Source organism: Centroberyx affinis, unplaced genomic scaffold (assembly GCF_046629955.1).
Source record: "Centroberyx affinis isolate AG114_WGS23_722 - 3 ecotype Tasmania unplaced genomic scaffold, CSIRO-AGI_Caff_v1 ptg000392l_1, whole genome shotgun sequence".
NCBI lineage: Eukaryota > Metazoa > Chordata > Actinopteri > Beryciformes > Berycidae > Centroberyx > Centroberyx affinis.
In genome coordinates this window covers 799,364-819,761 of record NW_027279060.1, presented here as the reverse complement: position 1 = coordinate 819,761, position 20,398 = coordinate 799,364, and the positions used below count along the sequence as shown (strand labels likewise).

At 43.9% G+C, this 20,398-nt stretch overlaps 1 protein-coding gene across 1 annotated transcript in view; it reads left to right on the top strand.

The window, feature by feature from the left end:
* Window positions 1-20,398, top strand: part of nphs1 (NPHS1 adhesion molecule, nephrin) — a 41,228-nt gene that overhangs the window by 10,651 nt on the left and 10,179 nt on the right. Inside the window, exons 5-18 of the mRNA XM_071516053.1 lie at window positions 804-926; window positions 6,833-6,955; window positions 7,873-7,954; window positions 8,701-8,804; window positions 10,706-10,827; window positions 11,216-11,387; window positions 12,646-12,803; window positions 13,770-13,911; window positions 14,370-14,494; window positions 14,638-14,806; window positions 15,030-15,159; window positions 15,315-15,487; window positions 16,187-16,327; window positions 16,891-17,031. Coding sequence (XP_071372154.1) covers window positions 804-926; window positions 6,833-6,955; window positions 7,873-7,954; window positions 8,701-8,804; window positions 10,706-10,827; window positions 11,216-11,387; window positions 12,646-12,803; window positions 13,770-13,911; window positions 14,370-14,494; window positions 14,638-14,806; window positions 15,030-15,159; window positions 15,315-15,487; window positions 16,187-16,327; window positions 16,891-17,031 — 1,905 coding nt within the window. The remainder of the gene's footprint in view (window positions 1-803; window positions 927-6,832; window positions 6,956-7,872; window positions 7,955-8,700; window positions 8,805-10,705; window positions 10,828-11,215; window positions 11,388-12,645; window positions 12,804-13,769; window positions 13,912-14,369; window positions 14,495-14,637; window positions 14,807-15,029; window positions 15,160-15,314; window positions 15,488-16,186; window positions 16,328-16,890; window positions 17,032-20,398) is intronic.

Below are 20,398 nucleotides of genomic sequence, written 5' to 3'. Positions count from 1 at the left end.
TAGTAGGCTGTGAGCCAGAGAATCAGAGCTGGAAAACCAACCCTGAACATCATCTAATCCCCACAAGTTATGGCAATGCATCAAACAAATCAAGCCCTGTTGGCATGCCAGACTATCAGGAGAGAGATACAGAGAGAAGGACTCGGCCTGGCATCAATTAATAGACAGTTTATTCAGTCAATGTTTTGAATCTGGGATTGAATTTCATTTACCATACTGGAAATTCATTCTGAAACAAAAATGTCTCTGCTATGAATATACACAACCACTTGCATGTCAATGCAAATGCCTGCAGCAGGAGGTTCTCAGCAACTGAGATGTTTCCATTCTACAGAAATAGTCTATTCAGAATCAAATACCCTGACAAAAGTCAACAGTCTGTTCGAGAATAGTGTTTTCAGTTTATGGAGATTTTCAATCTGACCATAAAGCAATATCATGGGCTACTGCAGAGTTCCAAGTATTGAATAGCTCACTACAAAGCATATCATTATAACAATTAGACAAATGCCAGACTTTCATTGTACAAACTGCTATTGTTAATTTCCCCATATTTCACAAGTTGAAAATTGCCTATAGCTCAGCCACTCTAAAATCAACACAAAAGAATTAGGGCGTACAGCAGGTACTTATGGATATACATACAATAGATCTGAACAAAGAATGTTATTTTCAGAGGAGTGTGAACAAGAGAAATAAATGGACCCATCCTCGTTGTAATTACTTATTTATTGTGCAAGTCCTCACAATCACAAGATAATGTGTCATTATAACAAGAATAAATCTCCCCATCTCTCTTCCAGGACAATACCATCTCCAGATTGAAAGGGCCGAACTGGAAGATGACGCCCCTTATGAATGTCAAGTGGGCCAATCCGAGAGCAGTCGGGCAATCATTTCCAATATAGCCTGGATCAATGTGCAGAGTGAGTAAAACCATGGGGTTGGAATGTGGGGGTTATGAGCGTTTATTTTATGGCAGACCATGAAAATAATGTATGTATGTACAAAGGCACAGTGAACATCCTCAGCACCCCAGAAAGATACAAGACCTCCTGACCTGTAATCTGCATATAAAGAGCTGTTAAATATTCATTTATATTGATAAAGAGCTTTAATCCGGTAAAGATAAGGCAGTTACTGTTGAAGCAGTGCATACTTGAAGTTAGAGAGAGACATTTTAATTCAATGTGTCCTTGATACAATATAATTCAATAAGATTCACTGCAGTTTCTATTAAGTGCAGTTCATTGTTGCTTTGAAGGTGTATGCTGCGAACACTGCAACAAACACAGTCGTCGTCACATTGCCACAAAAGCGAAAAACGAGAAGCGAAAAAAAGAAAAACGTAGATTTTTCGACTTGACTTCTCAACCAATATTTATTTCTTGAATAGGAAAGCACTATGCCATCCCTACATGTCCCAATAGGTCTATGGCTTTAACCAGCAGCTGCACAGTACATAGTTTCAGTAGAGCCTCCTTTCCCTGGCAGCCTCGGGGTGATCCGTGTCTCTCCCTTGCACAGGAATAAATTATAACAGAAGTGATTGAAAAGTTCCTACTCAGACATACGCTGGTATAGATGTAATTGTGCGACTACACCAGACCACCTGTTGTCACTTTATAACAAACAGCGTCTCTCTCTCTCTCTCTCTCTGTCTGTGTCTCCCTCTCTCTCTCTCTGCCGTGCTCTCTCGCTCTCTCTTCCTATCCCTCTTGCTTGTGGGAGCTAGCCCATATGTGGTGAGGAGAGGACTCTAAAAGAACCTTTCTTCTCGAGGCACAGTTCATTTACTTACATCCCCCTCCCCATTCTCTCCGTCGCACGATTTCTCCCTCCCTCTCTCTCTCTCTCTCTCTCCCTCTCTCTCGCTCTCTCTTTCATGCTTTCTCTTTGGTGACCATGGAGAGTCTATTTGCTGGGGGGTTGAGGGGTGGGGTGTGTGTATGTGTGTGTGTGTGTGTGGTGGTGGTGGTGGTGGTGGGGGGGTGTTGCCGTGGCGATTCTAGCGGCTTCACACTCCTCTGGGAAGAAAGCAGGTTTTTCTGACATCAATGGGGCGGTGGGAGGGATGGTGGGTGGTATGGGATAGGGAGAGGCACAGACCCAGCAGTCTCATGTCCTACAGCAGGCCTACACCTGCAGCCACAGCAGGCCTCACTCCCACATTTATTACCACTGAGAGGCCTATTGTATGTGCGCCCCAAATTCACAAAGTCCAGAGAATGCTTTTGGGTGAGTCGAAAAGGTCAAAAATGTGTGGGAAATATGTGTGTTGCATCTGGTTTTTGGTGGTGGTCGTACTTACCGTGACCGATACCTACTGCTGTCCTGTGTTCCCGACATGCTCAGATCTGAAAGCCCTCCGCACTTCTCAGCTGGTGTGTTTGTCCTGCGTCCTGGGAGTAGTTTCCAGCTGCTGGCCATTCAGGATGGACAGTTGCAGCTGTACTGTGACAGGAGGCGAAGAGTGAAGAGACTGACGTTAGAAGTTTACTGCAGCCTTGGTCCTAAAGGGTCATTTGTTCCACCCCACCAACTCCACTGATTCAAATACGTGACTAATCTGGGGCTTGATAATGAGCTGATGAATTCAATCTCTTGTTAGTGCTGAACTGGGACTGGAAACTGTGCATCCTTTTGAAGAGCACTATCTCTGATGAGTTCCCCACAGACTTCTCCATCACTGAACTACAGCTCCCAAGGCCCCACACCCCTGACCAGTCAACCATGGCCACATCCCATCAAGCCTTGCATCAAATCAAAACACTATAAACTCTTTATGAGGAGATAGAGTGGGGGAGAGGGGGAATGTGAAAACAAAACAGAGAGTGCTGGTCATCTAATTGGATTCCTGGGTCAGAGGGAGCGGTATCATGACTGGCTAATTCAAGATGGATCACCGCAGGCAGTAAATAGCGGAGATGGAGGCAAAAATGTCAATAAGCCCCGTCCACGGGCTTACAAAGAGATGTTTTCAAGACATTTCTATCGGTGCAACATAACTCCTGTGTGTTTTTGCCTTCCTGTGGAGCTTAGATAGGGGATTACTGCAATAGGCAGATCAAGTGGCAGAGGGTAATCCATGACAATAACAACCTCAGCCCCCCCTCCCCCTTACCCATCCTCCTGCTAAAACTTACCCCGCACTGTGCCCGTCACATACCTGACACATCCTCTGTCTCGGTTTATACCATTAGCTTTAGCATTTAATCCTATTAATGAACAACTCTCTCTCGCTGAACTGCATGCCTGTACAGATGCCTCCTGCAAATGCTCAAAACACTGTTATTTGATGTGTCCTGGTTTTAGACTGTTACTCATTCAGTTGCCATGGCTGGGTCTCATGGAGATGTGTATGTCTGTGTGTGTGTGTGTGTGTGTGTGTGTGTGTGTGTGTGTGTGTGTAAGCTTATTATCAGTGTTGGTTGGAGGTTAAAGGACATTTTAGGAGCCAGTGCTATGGTGAGGTTTTTGCGGTAGCTAATGAGTTTAGCACTTGAAGAGTATATAATGAGCCTTCATTTTATGATTCCCTGTTATGAATAATGGAACAACTTATAAACGGAAGGACAAGCAACATAGAACATGGTGACTTTATTCATCTTTGTTCATGAAAACGTTTTTTTACAGTTGCCCAAGATATAACCCATCAGACGATGGCATGGTGTACACAAAGTAGTGTGAATACTACAGCGCCATGTCTGTGTTAAAGTGGTCTATACAATTAGCAATGCAGGCAGACACTGTAAAGGAACAATTGAAATGTCTTAAATTGTCTTGTTTCTCTGTGCTCCTGTGTGTTTGTGTCCTGTTTGTTTGTGTGTGTGTGTGTGTGTGTGTGTGTGTTACTTGCTGTGTTATGGTTGCTGAGGAAGAGGGATACTGTTAACTATGATTTTAACTGTTATGTAATGGACCCAAAACAAAAGACAAGGGGTGAGACGGCGGGGGCGGGGGGCGGGGGTGGGGGGATGGGTAGAGGGGATTGTGGGGGTTATTTCTGTCCCAGACACCTGCTCCACTTCTTCCTCAGAACAGAGGAGAAACAGACGGAGAGCTGAAAAAGAGGAGGACTGTTTCAGAGGCGTTTATTCCCAGAGAACATGCACCTGAGACCTGCAGTGTATGTGAGAGTCACAGAGAGAGAGAGAGAGAGAGAGAGAGAGAGATGTCCATGTCTTTATGTACATACTGTATGAGCGAGTGAACACATGCTTGTGCGTGTAAATGTGCATGCATGTCTGGTTTGAGCTCATCTGCGATCATCCATGTGTTCCAGGGATAAAACTGATCTGGCTGTCTAGTGTCTGTCTGGTGCTGAGAAGTCTGATGTACTGGTCTCTATAATTTTTCTCTCCATCAATTCGCCATAATCAGCTTCTTAGAGACTGTTTTACCTGCTGGGTCTTCTCCAATATTTTCTAGAGAATCCGCTTGGTATCACATGTTAGACCCTGCATACACTGTAGTCTGTTTTTAGATTTAACTGAGATGAAGGTAGCTTGTCTGCACATTCGCTCATCTGTGTCAGTGTGTTTGTGCGTGCGAATCTGTATGTAGACTCAAGTTTATCTTTGGGTGTTTGTGTGCAAGAGAGAGAGAGACAGTGTGTGCATCTGTATGTGAGTGAGAGAGAGACAGATAGGTGCAAAGAGCTGCTTATGCATATTGATGTGTGTCTGCTAATCTGCTTCTTATCTGCCTTATCCATCCATCCGTCTGTATTTGTCTAATGAATCGAATTTTGCGGCTCACTGTTCCTTGTCTGAACGGCAGGAGCAAGCCTTTGCGTGCCTGTCTATTTTTGTGTTCATATATGTGACTTAATAAGAGAGAGGGAGCAAGAGAGAGAGAGAGAGAGAGAGAGAGAGAGAGAGAGAGAGAGAGAGAGAGAGAGAGAGAGAGAGAAATAGATAAGCAGACAAACAGGCAAGCAGACAAAGAAGGGGGAGAAAGAGTTAATTAAGAGAAGGATGTGTGCACTCTGCTCATTGCCTTGTGTGCATGTCTAGTAAATTGAATAGAATGTGTGTTTTGTTAATGTCCTCATGTGCTATTGTGTCTGTATATATATATATATATATATATATATATATACTGTATATATACATATATATATATAGCCTGTGTGTGTGTGTGTGTGTGTGTGTGTGTGTGTGTGTCTGCGTTCACCCTGACTGGGCTGATTGGGTCACATGGCTTGCCTGAGTGGAAGTGATGGATGCAGGGCTGTAATTCCCAGTCCAAGCTGGAACACACCTTCCCCCGCACTTCCGCAGTTTAACTGCAGTGGTCAAGAAGGATAGCATGGGGAGAGGGGGTGGGCTAGGGCTGCTACAGAGAGATGATGGAGTGAATGAGAGATAAGAAGAGCAGGCGAGCATGAGCGAGCGAGGAAAAAATTAGATACCTGCCCGCCTCGTTTGCGAACATGTCATTTTTCTCATTTTAGGATTTGTTAGGCCGCCAGACGCTCCTCAAGCACAACAAGTGATGCGCCTATGTGAATCGTGGGGGCCTGAGTAGATTGAGAGTGCAGGGGCTGTCAATAGATGCATGGCCCAGTCATCGTCTCAGGGAAGAGGGGGGAAAAAACAAACAAATGCATCTCATTATTGCAGCGCGCGCCTCTGCAGTGCTCTGGGTAACCCATCACGGTCCACACAGATTCAATTGCTTCTTTTAAATCAGTTTGAAGCTGCAGCCACATCTCATCTGTCTCAATAGCAGACTAGAGCCAATAGGCCACTCTGCACACAGCAACAGCTCCTCCTAGTGGTGGGGAGTTGGCCAGAGGAGAGTGGAGAGTGGCTGGCTGGATGGCTGGTTGGTTGAGTTGCTGGTCCGGTTGTGTTTATCCACACATAAGCAGTGGATTAATGTCAGCATTCAGCACTCGATGTCTTCTGCTTGATTATGAGGTGATAAACAAAGATTGCCTCTCTTTACCCTTCCACTCCTCTCTCTCATTCCTCTTGACTCTCCTCTGCAACCTGTCTTACTCTCACTTTTCATTCTTGCCCCATCTCTCTACTTCTCTGTCAAAGTCTTTCATCTCTCTCACACATACTCTTTTCCTTCCTTTACTTTCTAACTCCCTCTTCTGTCTCTGAACTCAGGCAGCCTTTGCAGTTGATCTCTGCTGAAAAAAAACAACCTTAACAGTAACCTTAGTTTCTAATTCTGCAGGCTCACCCACTCACTGAAAGCTGGCACAATATTGAATATGTTCCTTTTGCTCTACTCTATCAAGTTTCTGTAGTGTGTGCATGATTGAACTGATAGTCTTGGTAAAGAGTGGCTCACAGATCTGCTGAAATCTCTTTGATGATTAGTTGGTGACAGATTTCTTAATTCACTGCCAAACAATTTCCTGTCCCTTGTGTTAAAAGCTATTTTTTTCTGGAATTCCTATTTATGGTCAGATAAAAGGATTGTGGAGTAGAACAGTGGAGAAGTGAAGACTGCTTTGATCAGTCCAGAAAGCACATATTTAGCTTGGGGTGATCTGAGAAGAGAAGTGTTTGGTGTTTGCTATGATAGATTAGCAGTGGCTTGGTTTCATCACCATTTCATCTCTGTATTCTCCCCCTGTCCACAATTTGTATTCCAACTCAACAGAACATCAAACCTCACTGTAGTAAATCACTCAAAAGCTGACAGCATGACATCCCAGTCACTCCCAAATGTTATGAGAGCTTATTAACATATCCTTGAATAAACCCATCTAATATCCATCTGTGATAGCACCAACTTCCCAAAACTGTTGTGATGAATATTACTGCTGTGATGAATGTTAACTCTTGAACTTGTGTCACTCATTCAGTACCCCCTTCCAAGCCATACTTTGTAGTGGACATGGCAGCACCTTGGGTGGCAGGGAAGACGTACACAGTCACCTGCATCGCCCCTGATGCGAAACCCACGGCTGAAGTCACACTTTATAAAGGTGAGTCAGCCTTTCAACTGCGGTAAAGTTATCACATTACAGAAGTATGACAGAGCTGGTCATGGTCTGGCCACCATGGGAATAAAACATGGATTGAGAGTTTAAAAATAGTCAACAGTAGTTGATTCGAAGGACTGACAGGTTACAACAAAGGGCAACAGCCTTTCCCATATATTCTGCATTGTGGCATCTCTGTAGATCACACCTTGAATATCTAAACATAAAACAGTGCAGAGGATAAAATGTGAGTTCAGTGAGGATTTCTTATTCCACATTATTCATAATAGCAGAGAGTTAAAAGGAGCAGACTTAGTGTGGGAGGAAATAGCCTGAACATTTGAAATTCCAATTCCACTGTGTTTACAATGCCACATGTACAGTGGATATATCACACATTTCCAGTAGTTTACAATAATAGCCACTATTTTCTGTTTTTGCTTTTTGCTCCCAGTTCACTCTTAGTATACTGTACCTTCCCTAGGGAGAGAGAGAGAGAGAGAGAGAGAGAGAGAGAGAGAGAGAGAGAGAGAGAGAAAGAGAGAGAGAGAGAGAGAACAAAATTGAAATGAGTAGTATATATAAATATACAGACAAACATATAATACTCCAATATTTACCACTGCACAGAAGAATTACACTGATGTTACTTCAGCAATCACTTCTGATGTCACTTCAGCAATGCCATATATATCTATCACTCTCTCTCTCTCATTCTCTCTCATTCTCTCTCTCTCTCTCTCATTCTCATTCTCTCTCTCTCTCTCTCTCTCTCTCTCTACACACATATATATATATATATCACCATGTGTATCATATATATATCACTCTCACTCACTCTTACACACACAGGCACATGCACACATTTACAGACAATATTCCTCCTTTTCTGTGTGTCCTCCCCCCACTGTGTCTTTCAGACGGAGTCGAGCTGACAGGTGCAGAGTCTTTCACCATGTCTGGCTCAAAGGATAAGCTCCTGAACACGCATGCTGAAGTAACGTATGTGTCCGCCCGCCTGCCAGACCCATTCTCCTCACCGACCTGCTCAATCTCTCCAAGTCTGTCTTCGTTTCTTGTATCTCTTGTTTTCACCCCCCTCTTATTTTCTCTTTCTGTCTTAGTGAGTATAATGAATGTCTGCACACACTGAGCTGTTACTTGGCGCCGTGTGAGTGAATTAGCTTTTGTCAAATACACAAAATTACATTTCAGCAGCAAGATAGATCCGATCCTTGCTGGTTCGCCAGGTGCCTATACATTAAACAGGGCCATAGATTAGTTTAATCCTGCCTGTCTCCTCTATTTCAAAGATAATAACCTCTTGTCATATCCAGAGATAACATTGGTACTGAGGTGCTGCAACGCTGTTCAGCTCTATTGCAGAACAGCCAAGGTCTTAAGCAATATTGATGCACCTTCTTCCTATTCACACTGAGCTTACACGCCAGTGGGCCATGTTTGATTGTTACGGTAGACATTGTACTGTAATTTGACATTGAAGACATAACACAGAAAAAGTGAAGTGGGCTGACAATAATTCCAGGTTATTGCTGGTGGTTGTATGTCAGGGACTCGTTAGTGGACCTTACACCACAAAGGGCATTTGTGAAATTACTGCCACGCGGCTCTTGCAAGTGGCCAGACAGGACCGCGATGTGATGTTTTTAGCTTTGGCACTTTGTATTGCCCGATATGAACCTTCCTTTATTTTATTTTATTCCTCTTCTCCCCTTTTCCCTCCACAGGGTCACGACTCTGAGCTCTGACAACGGGAGGCAGCTGGCATGTCATGCCAGGAGCCCCGCCCTCGCCCAGCCTCTGGAGACCACAATGACCATGAGCGTGTACTGTGAGTGTCTCGACCTGTCTGGAACCTGGCAGTCAACACCCCACCCCAACCCCCCCACCCCCCACCCCCGACCCCCCACCACACACACAAACACACACCGACCCAACCTCGGGGAGGCCCAAGGGTATCCAGCCTTGTGTGCTCAGTCTGTGTTAGCAGTCCAAGGAGAAACATTCAACCTGAGGCAAACTCACACCTGCTGTGGAAAAGCAGTGAGTGTGGCTGCCCCCGGGTCACAAGGCTGCCCCTGGAGGACAGAGATTGATACGACAACAGCAGCAGGCCGAGGCTGCTGTCACTTTAAACACATAACACTGCCTACTGCAGTGGCAAGCAGTGGAAATCATACACTAAACCTGGCATAAGATTTGAATAAGTTTAGTTAGATTGCTGTTATTTACAGTCCTAGACACCTCAAGTCTTATTTCCCCGATGTTAAACAAAACACATAAACCAAACATTAGACTAAGTGAGAATGATTATATCAATGAGGCTTCAAGAGCAAGTAGCGGATTATTTTACAATGTAATCATAATGACTAATATGAGAAGTTACAGCAACCACAGTTAATAATAATGGATCATACAAAACAAACCAACTTTCATGATCATCAGCTCAAATTAAATTTAGAATCCACTGAGGCGGGAGCGGAGGGGAATGGGGGGGGGGGGTTCTATTGCTTTATCTTTCATGTTGGTATCACAAACCCTTTGAAGTTATATAACAAGATTATGTGACTGTAGGTAAGTTTACATACATGCTCTCTCTCTCTCTCTCTCTCTCTCTCTCTACATTTGGCCTTGCTGTTTTTCTCTTGTGTGGCAATGCAACAATATGAGCTAGTGTTGCTGAATGCACAAACTGTCTGACACCCCAGCTACTGTTTACCAGTTCTTGCATTTTTTTTTTCTCCAGACTCTGTTGATCAGTTGAAGTAATTGATTGTTTAGGCCTGAGAGTCCGCCCACCTGCTTCTCCTGGGCCTAAATCATGTTGTTGATTAAAGTGGAGCAGGGCTGCTGACACCTTCAGCAGTGAACACAGTCGCTCTCCCTCCAGCTCTGCTGCCACCCCCGTATTATCCACAGGCTGACTAGACACCTTAATGTTGTCTCTATCTATACTCCTCCACATTAGACGCCGCTGCTGCTGTTTTAACCACCACCAATAACTGTGAACACTCCTCCCGTCCTCACTATCTCTCTGCTCTGTATTAAACAACGGGGCTCTGCGCTAAGTGCTAATGTTGCAGAACGTGGGACCACCGCAGCAGTCTTACTCAGCACACCAGCCTATCAAAGCCAGCGCGGTGGCCATTTTCAGCCAGCCAGATTGTTAGCAAGGTGGCAATTTGTCACGCTGGCCCAGGGTCTGCAGCCCGCTCTCTGAAACTGATTGCAGCAATAACAAAGGCCCGTCGTCCCCTAATTTATTTTACTGCGTATATTTTATTCAAGGAGGCTGTAATTTATTCATATTCCATGTTGCCTTATTACTGTTTAAACATCTGTTATTTTGCTTTATGGACTGGATCCAGCTCGCTGCTCCCTTAATACTTAATGCTTTCATCAGATCTAGACCTCTTATCCCACAGTCATGTTGAATGTGCCCAATTTATCGGCCCTGTCTCAACAAATAGGGAAGCTCCCTACTCAATTGCCAAGACTGTTCTCATCTTAGTGCATATTTTTTACTCTTCTCTCCTTTTTATATCCTTTCTATCCTATTGTTGGTCACTCTGTCCCCCTCTTTCCCTGAGTCGCTTCATCACTCCATTTCTCCTCACTCACCTTTTTCTCATCACTTTACCATCACCCTCCTATCAATGTCATTCCCCTTAGTCTTTCACCATTCTCCACCTTTGCAAATCCATTTTGTGTTCCTCTCTTGCTTCCTGGCAGTCCCACCTCAGCCTCCAGTTATTGAGGGTCTGGAGAGAGAGGAAGTCAAAGCAGGGAGAATGCTCAAGTTAGTGTGTGTATCTCAGGGTGGGAACCCCCTAGCCACTCTTCACTGGACCAAGGTAAAGCTGCTGCATCATCAGCTCCAGGAGCTACTCATAACACACCAACAAACTGGGAAAAATGAGCAATAGTAGATCAAGAACTTACAGTGTAACCCATAGCAACTGTACTGTATTGACTGTACCATACAGGAAAATATATATTTTGATTGTCCAGATATATTTTGGATATACTTGATATAGATGTCAACAGCACAGTGGAAGAAAATAATTTCCCAAATATATTTTGAATATACAGTACATCATCTATATGTAGCCTACAAATACACTTTTGTATATTTTGAAATAAATCAAAACATATCCTGAAGTATACAGTATGTGAAATGTGTGTGTGTGTATGTATGTGCATGTGTGTGTCTGTGTGTGTGTGTGTGTGTGTGTGTGTCAGAACGGGGAAGTTCTGTCCACCAGTTGGGAAGAAGACATTGAGGCGCGGAGGTCCAGCAGTGTGCTGTACCTGCAGGTCGCCCCGGAGGACAACCAGGCAGTGCTGCGCTGTGAGAGCGTCAACCTGGTGTCCCTCAAGCCTCTGGCTCTCAGCCGCAAAATCACTGTGCTGTGTGAGTGAAAATAACACTTAACATAGTGCACAGTGCTCAAACACACACACACACACACACACACAAACAGACACAAAGCCCTGGCAGGACTCACAGCTATGGATTATTGAGGATATGGACATGAGGCAGAGGAATATAATTTTGGTCTTAACTCCAATACCAATACTTTTGCTGTCCCAGCACAAATTCTAATGCTAATATTGTTAATGAAACTAATGGTTATTATGGCTGCAGCCCATATTTCCGTCTGCATTAGAATCACGGCATGCTCTTTCATAGCCAGCTAATTTAGCAGAATTGCTTCAATGCACAATCCCGAGGCAGTAAAGGCTACACTTTGTGCGACGATAACGCCAACGGTTAATAGATTATACTTTTCTTCTCTGGATATAAGATGTTTGTTTCAGCAACAATAAAACAAATACAGAATTAATATTCAACAGCTTTGGAGCATTGAGTCTAACAATAGTCTGATTTCCACTACAGAGCCAGATGATGTAAGCCAGATTGTTAAATGCGATTCGATGAATGCACTTATTTTATCTAAATATGTTTTGAATTGGGATTGGCCCTGGCAAAAATCTCTTGCCCATGCTGTGAAAAAGTGGCTGAAATTGCTCCAATGCTCCTCCCTTCCTCACTAAGCCCCCACCAAGCCCTGGTGCCGTACCTCCCAGCCATCCATTCAGGGATGTTGAAAATGAGCTGCTGACTGCCTGTCTGTGCTTTAGGCGCTGGCAGAAGCTGGAGGGCACAGAATGAGTCTCGCTGGTGTGATATGAATATGCCTCTTTTGCCTTACGGTGCCTGCGTCATTTCCACGCTCTTTGTGTGTGGCATGCACGTATGCGCCCCCTTTCTGTGTCTCATGTGGGATACACTCCAATACGCATATGATTTATACACATGACCCCCCCCCCCCTCCCCCATATCTCCCAGCTTAGTCCCCAGCCTTTGTATTCCCCCCAGGGCTTTATGCAGCTGCATCACTTTGCCTGCAGCTATTGTACCCTGTCTCCCCTTGTGGTTGAAACTAAGCAGACTTTAGAAACCATATTGAAAACCTCCAGAGAAGACAAGTTGCCACTCAAAGTGATTTTCCTCCTCACCCCTAATACAACTCTGCTTTTCACATCCAAAAATAGTTGCACTGCCACTGTGATCAGAATAGGTAGCTGTTCCATGTGCTATTCACGGGGCGATATTTTTACTGACTCGTCTTAACATATTTGTGTATGTGTGTGTGTGTATGTGTCAGTTGAGCCAGAAGAGGTGATGGTGTCGGGTTCCTTCGGAGCCATCGAGGGGAAGGAGCTGACTCTGTGCTGCTACACCACCTCCAGTAACCCTCCTGTCCAGATCCGCTGGTGGCTGGGCTTCAGGGAGCTCAACACCACTGTTGTCACCATGGAAGAGGTGGAGCTACGCAGTACACACTCAGCGCCAAGCATAGATCTTTAATTGGACAGGCAATAACATATTCTGTCAAGAGATGATGTACACAATGGGTTACGGCTGCTGATCATGCGTGCATTTTAACTGAATATTGAAAAAGGGCATGCTTTTGCTTTTGTGAACTCAAGGCATGATTTGATGAAGTGCAAAAGCATTGCCCTTCAGTCAAGCTTGCCTTCGGGGTACGAACAACAAAAAACTATTACAATGCTTTCCACTGAATTAAAAGCATCCTTGATATGAAATTTGACCTCATGTGAACCCCTATACATAGATGAAAGAGAACAGCTTGACCATGAGCAGTCTCTGAATAGGCCTGCTGCGGCTTTGCAAATGAATCAGCATCCATTCCAAAATGAGTATTCAGCTGCTCTTCTTCTCTTTTGTGTATGTTAATAAGATCAAAGTGAATAAAAGCTGACACGGAAGATGAGCATTATTAAACAAGCTCTTTATTCATCTGGCAGCAGCATTTTCATTTGATCTTACACAAGGCACTGAGTGTGCCGTGTGTGAGCTTTAATGCATCTGAAACAGTGTGAGGTTAATGAAGACTGACACTCCTGTCCAGTCTCTTTGTTAGAGCCTTCCTGGCTGTGGCTTTTACAGTAATCACCACAATAATAGCCTTAATAACCAGATGTGCTGCATAGGCATGACCACTATAATGCAGGTGCAAAATGCTGCTTTGCTCAATTTATAACAGTGTGCAAAGAGGAACAGTCAGATGAATTTGCTTATTTATTATAGACCATGCACAACATCAATTATTACAGCAGCTAATTTGCCATCTGTGTTCGCCAAGACAATACAGTGTGGGTTGTTTTTCTTCTGTAGATTTTCTTCTCCCTCCTTAGACTGAGTATGCCAGAGCCCAGAGGCTGGCTGTCCCCAGACTGAACTGTCATGTGTGCTTTGTGTCTGCAGGGAGACAACGGTGGGATGACAACCATGTCCAACATGACCCATCGGGTCTCCCGGGAGGAGAACGGGCTGCCGCTCACCTGTGAGGCCTTCAACAAGGGCACACGCTTCTCCAAGACCCAGACCACCAACTTAAATGTCTATTGTGAGTGAGCTTGAGTCTAGTTTCTTGAGACAGTTCTATTTTTAGGAGGTGTAACCACCACGTAACCACCAATTCCAAAAGGAAATTTGTCTTTCACTTGAAGTGATATTTCACTTTGGTACAATATTTTCACATTTTAGCAACCACATCTCCATAGTAGTTCAGGAGCAATCACCTGCCAAGGAGATACTGTCACCTCCAGCATTCAGGGATTTTTCTTTTGCCATCTCTTCATATGAATAGATGCAAAAGTATGACCCTGGGCCTACTTTGCCATGTTTTTGTTAGAAGAAGTTTTTAAGACCACATTTTTAAAATGAAAACTACAGGTCCCTAGACTGGCCAGTATTGCTGGTTGACCTTTGATGGACTCCTATAGAGGTATGTTAACTAAAAATTTGAAAATATTCTACGGAATATCACTCCAACTCTCTTTGATCCCACCGCCTTTATCTCAGATCCTCCTCTGAAGGTATGGCTCGACGTTCCTCCCCAAGAGCTTCCCCTGCGCTCAGGAACCACAGTCCGCCTCCTCTGCTTCTCTAGTGGGGGCAATCCCACTGGGACCCTCACCTGGCTCAAGGTTTGTGTGTGTCTGTGTGTGTGTTTCTGTGTGTGTTTTGTGTCTATTTCTAGATTTGGGTTTACATTTAGAGGGTAACAGCCATTTCACTAGTAATTAAAAAAATAGTACATATAAAGTTCTCTGTATAACTTCTGTTTTAGGATGGAAAGACTGTGCCAGGTGCATTGAGGCAGATGTCCTTTGATAAGGGTGTGTCTCGAGAACTGATCCTGGTCTTGAGCCCCAGTGACAACATGGCTACCTACCGCTGTGATGCCAAAAATGAGGCAAAGAAGGTCATCTCTGCCCAGACCAAGCTCATGGTTCAGTGTGAGTTATACTGGAGCGCTAGCCGAGATATAACACATAAACATAGCCTGACCTTTATTCCAATCTTTAACTACAATATTGGATGAACTGAAAAATGGATTTGATATAAACTCATTCACATAGATTTTCAGCCACTACATTTTATACTCTTGATCTGATATGGGAGTCAAAAAAATATGGTCAGCAAAGTTAGACTTTTCTTGTTTACTCCACTGGTCCTCAGTTCCAGCAGTGAGTGTGAAGATCATAGCCAAACAGAAGGAGCTACGTCGGGGCCAGATCATCAGTCTGGAGTGCCTGTCAGGAAGCAGTAACCCCAAGGCCAACATCTCCTGGAGCTTGGGCTCGCTCAGGTTAGGCCTGGATTTGGCCTGTGGGTAGAGAGGCCCACAGCACAGGGGCCATTGGCACAGACATGATGGGGGCTTTTTCATAAAAAATAAATTAACTGCAAGTCAACATTGAGACTGAGTGATCTTTACCATGCTCGATGGGATGTGTGTCCTAGGCTCAAAGGGGTGGACCAGCCACCCAGGAGGGCAGAGTTTGGCGGCGTGTCGGTCCGCAGTACCATATCCCTGAATCTGGCTTCACAGCACCACAACCAGAGGGTCGTTTGCCAGGCTTACAGCCCTCTGCTAGCTGAGGGGGCCAACACCTTCTACACACTCAATGTGCTGTGTAAGTAAAAGGCTGAAAATGTGCTCTCTCTCTCTCTTTCTCTTTCTTTCTTTCTCTCTCTCTCTCTTTCTTTCGCATATATCTTAATGATACATAATAATAATCCATAATGGCATGGATGTAAGCTACTTTGCTGGTGTGCTTTTGTGCGTAAATGTCCATGTATAGTATGTGTATGCATGTTTGTTGTTTACTGGAAACCTTTGTTGTGATTTGCGGGTCTGTTGAGCTCTGCAGCAGTGTGTCCTAATTGTGCATTTGCTTTGCTGCATGGCCATGTTTGTCTTTGATGCCATTTCACAGGCAGCAGCCAGCCCCTGCTTCAAAGCTTGGTGCTGTGTATGAGCATGAAGGAATGTCACTGTGTGTTTGTGTGGAGCTGCGGTTGGACAACAGTACTGTCATTCGTTGTTTTAATGCCTGTCCCTCTCCCTCTCGCATTGCCTCACTCCCCCGTTGCCTTCGTGTGTGAAGTTGGTTAGATCTGGAATTATTGGTGGGATGTCGACTTTTTACTGGTTTGACTCTCATTAGTGTCTCTCTCTGCTTTCATGCTCAACATGTTTTTTTGTGTGTCTTTGTGTTCTCTCTTGCTGGTTCTTGTCTTTCCGCACGCCTGAGTTTGTATCTGCGCCTGTCCTCGGGTGTTTTTAGTGTAAATCAGAATTCATTCATATCTGTGTACTGTATCTGTATTAGACCCACCAGAGTTCAGCCCAGACCAGCCGAAGCAGGTCCAGGTGGTGGAGGATGACATGGCAACCGTCCCACTGTTGGTCTCAGCTAACCCAGAAGAGGTCTCTTGCATTTGGCTGCACCGCAGGGAGAAGCTGGTCAAAGGTGATCCTGGGCTCTGTGATGGCTCTATAACCGGGTCCTAGTTGAGCTGAGCCAGCAACTAAGCACTCAGCTCTGCCATTCAGGGTCTGAATAAAACATGGCAGGTTAGCCAGCATGGGAGCCTGCCAAATGTGATTCTCATTATGGCTCTAATGTATGCAGTCTAAATGAGGATTGCTGTCTCCCTGAATACAACACAACCATTCCAAACCTGGCTTCTGCTCCACGTCTGTGTCGTCAGGACACTACTGTAGCCGCTTTCTCTCTCTTCATTAACTCCATTACCTCCATCGTAGCCCCCCACCACAAACTTCCTCTATCCCCAATGTGGAAACCCACCTATTAAATTTTGAGTGCTGTGGTACAGAAGGTGTCCCTCACACAGCCTATTGTTGGCTTAATGTGGGAATCCTGCCAGGCCAATCAATAATGCAGGATTAGATGTCACTTAGAGACCAGTGGCCAGAGGACATGCGGTTGATGAGCGTGTAATGAATACTTAATTTACCATTTGTGTGTGTGTGTGTGTGTGTGTGCGTGCGTGTGTTTGTATGTTTGTAAAGAGAGGAATCCACGCTACTACTGGTCAGAGGATTCCTCATTGGAGATCAAGAATGTGACAAGAAAAGACGCCGGGGTTTACAATGTACAGTGTACGAATGACGAGGGTGTCAACCACACCTCCATCACCCTGGACGTCCAGTGTAAGTACCTATACACAGCGAATGGACAAGAGCAGACCCCTACACACTCGCACCCATATGCATGTCCCCAGTTTGCCAAGTTGCCAGTGTCCTCAACTCAACTTATATGCTGTGCTGGAGCCAATGTCCTATTTGTTAGAAATAGAGAAATGTTCCATTTGCTGATGAAAACAAAAGAGGAAAAACTAATATTTTAAATATTTGAAGGACATTCACATATGCAAGGTTTTCCTGATGGGCATAGAAAACTTGTCTTTCACATACAAAATTGTGCCAGAATTAATCTGAAATGGAAACTGAATGCCCTTCAGCTGTAGCCTACTTACAGAGTTTCAGGTCTAAAATAATGTCATGACCAAAACACAAGATTGAGACAAATTCAGTCAACAGCAGTGACTCATTCTGTCCCAGTAAGATTATCTGCTAGAACCCTTGACCCAGAGCAGAGAAAGACCAGTACAGGACTGGATCCTCAGCTGTGAGAAATGGCCTTCTGTAACAGAATACAGTGAGCTTTGTTAGTTAAACAGCCCCATAGCACTAAGTGCCAATAATATATCTGTGGGGGGTAAATGGTTGTTGACCAGTACGAATGACTGAATGATTACTTGACCTAAAGAGCACATACCGTAATTCTCCTAAGCACTGGCTTACATTGCTCTTTACCCTCCCACAACTGCCCGACATGATGATGATCGTATGTTGTTTTAAACAAACATTGCTGCTCTCTGCACCAACATAAGACTACAGTTTGTTTTGGTTTGACTGGCTGGATTTTCCTTTTCCATGTACATGCTGTGTCATGTTTGTTACCTATCATACAGGTAGATTGGTTTGCATTCATTATTAGTGGCACCAGCACCATCATCTGAAGTTTTCCCCAAGTCTTGTTTAATTACAAGTGTTTTGACGGTTTGTTCACAATTATCTTTGCAAGCTTGTTTAATAGTTTAATTACAGCAATTTCTAGATTGGCCTAAGGACCTCAAGGCAAGGAGCCATCACACATGCCTGAGGAAAAATATAGAAAATTAACTTATATAGCCATAGATATATGGTACTTTTTAAATCTATTTTATTTTCTCCTGCCCACAATCCACCCACAATAATTCATTATTTTTCCTGAACCTAACCTGCCCGATCCACGGGTATACTCAATACTTGTGACCTGTGGCTCACAAGTCATCACTAGTCTCCATTAAATAATAATAATAATTCCTTTTACTGCAGAGATAGAGCAGGGTTTTGCTTGTTAATTGTCCATTTTTGCTATAATAGGCTTTGAATCTGTAGGCCTGTAACAGCAGGTTTATGAACATGTCCATGGCTGCTAAGTCCAAAAAGTGAAAACAGTATGCTCAACTCCCAGAGAAGAATTCACTCGGTGCTCAGTTCAAAACATCACAACTTGAAAGGGGAAACCTTTCTCATTGACTAATGTTTAACAATTTATTTGGGCAGTATCAACGGACATTTCGGCCTTCATCTAAAGCCATATAAAGCCTTCATCAGCATGTAAACTATAAAACATACAAATCACATGAGTTCATATACATGTGACCGGGCCCAATAGAAATAGGAAATTGTCCTGTACCACCTATGGCCTAGGACGTACAGACCCAGCCAAATACTTGGGCCTTACCACAATGTTAGATTTAAAAGGTTAGAGACAGAGCGGGAGACGTGCATTCGGTACACATAAAATATTTATTTAATTTGCTGTAGGAAAAGAGAAAAACTGCTGCAAAGAAACTAAAAGGAACAGGTTAGTCCGACAATAATCTCTTTATTACAAATCATAAATATGGATAAAATATTTGACTAGCCTAATGCAGGTTGTAACAGCAGAGAGCAATAATTTAGAAAAGCCACCACTAGGGGGCAGAGTGAGACAAGGGCACGTACTGCAGGGAGATACTACAACCCCAATAACGACACACCACGTGCACAATACACACTAGGATACAGCAGATCCAATGAACGCTAGGTGAAGAGGGTTAACTGCAAACTTTAAAGCTCACCATACCAAAAGCTTACCACACCGCATGCAGTGAACACACTTTAGGACCCAGTCTACTTCCCGCAGCACGGTCCCTCTGCTCAAAAGAAAGAAAGATACAAATGCAAGGTCTAGTACACGATGAAATAGTTGGTTCATGGACAAGCTTATTTTTAACAATACGGCGTCTTCAACAATATAAAATTCCAGCACAAAAGCAGGAATGGTCTCATACACAATATAAAAACATATAATGTCCAATGCTCTTCAGATAAAACAGTTCAAATAAAACAATCAAATAAGTTGCTGGACAAAGTCACATTAAGCAAAACAACACTAGGCAAAACAGCAGCCTGACATGGAATCCTAAGGGAAAAGAATGCAGGTGTCAATCCTCTATACTGGAGGGATGATGTTCATACATTACCTCGGAGGGATTAACCCTCCTACTCTTACCACTACCAATAGGTACCTGCATGGAGCGTAGGATATGCTTGGTGTAACACCGGAAAGGGTGACTGGCCTATCGCTGCCTGGAACGTCTGTCAAAGGCCTACAGCACGGGACCAGTCTGAATCCTCACCATATAGGAACACACCTACAGTATTGAACATGTGCATATTGGTAACACATTCTTATATGAATGTTGTGGAGGGGCAGGTATAATAAACTCACCGCCTACCTCATAACCACTGGGCTACAGCACAGGCCACACAGGAATCACCGAGGGACAAAGCCACCCTAAAATCTGAATCACCAAAACAATATAAGACTATGAACTACATACTACAATTTCTCAATCTCAATCTTAGTCTTGCATTACCTGCATCAACTGTATTGCAGAGGAAGGAGAAGTACCCTACACACCAAACTTTTGTCAGGCTCAAACAAAGGAAGGCTAGCTGACACACCTGTCCTTATGAGGAGAATGGACTGCTAATCAGTTCCAATGGCCCGCCTACTAAAGGCGGTGTCCTCTACCTAAGGTAGCAGGCATCACATACAGGTGACAGGCAGTCATGTGACTAATCATTTAGCAATGTACATGGGGTTTCCTACATAACAATGACATTTCAACAACAAAATACTGTAAAATGTTAAAAATACTGTAATATATATATATATATATTTTAAGACAATATAAGGCAGAGCTTTTAATGGATGACCATACTAAAATCACTAAGCGGCTCTCTATAGGCTGTTGACATACTGCCCAAATAAATTGTTAAAGATTAGTCAATGTAGTCAATGAAAGTGCTGGTTTTCCTTTTCAAGTCAAAGCTGTTAAGTATTAGAACTATCAGTGTATACACACACACACACACACACACACACACACACACACACACACACACACACACAAACATA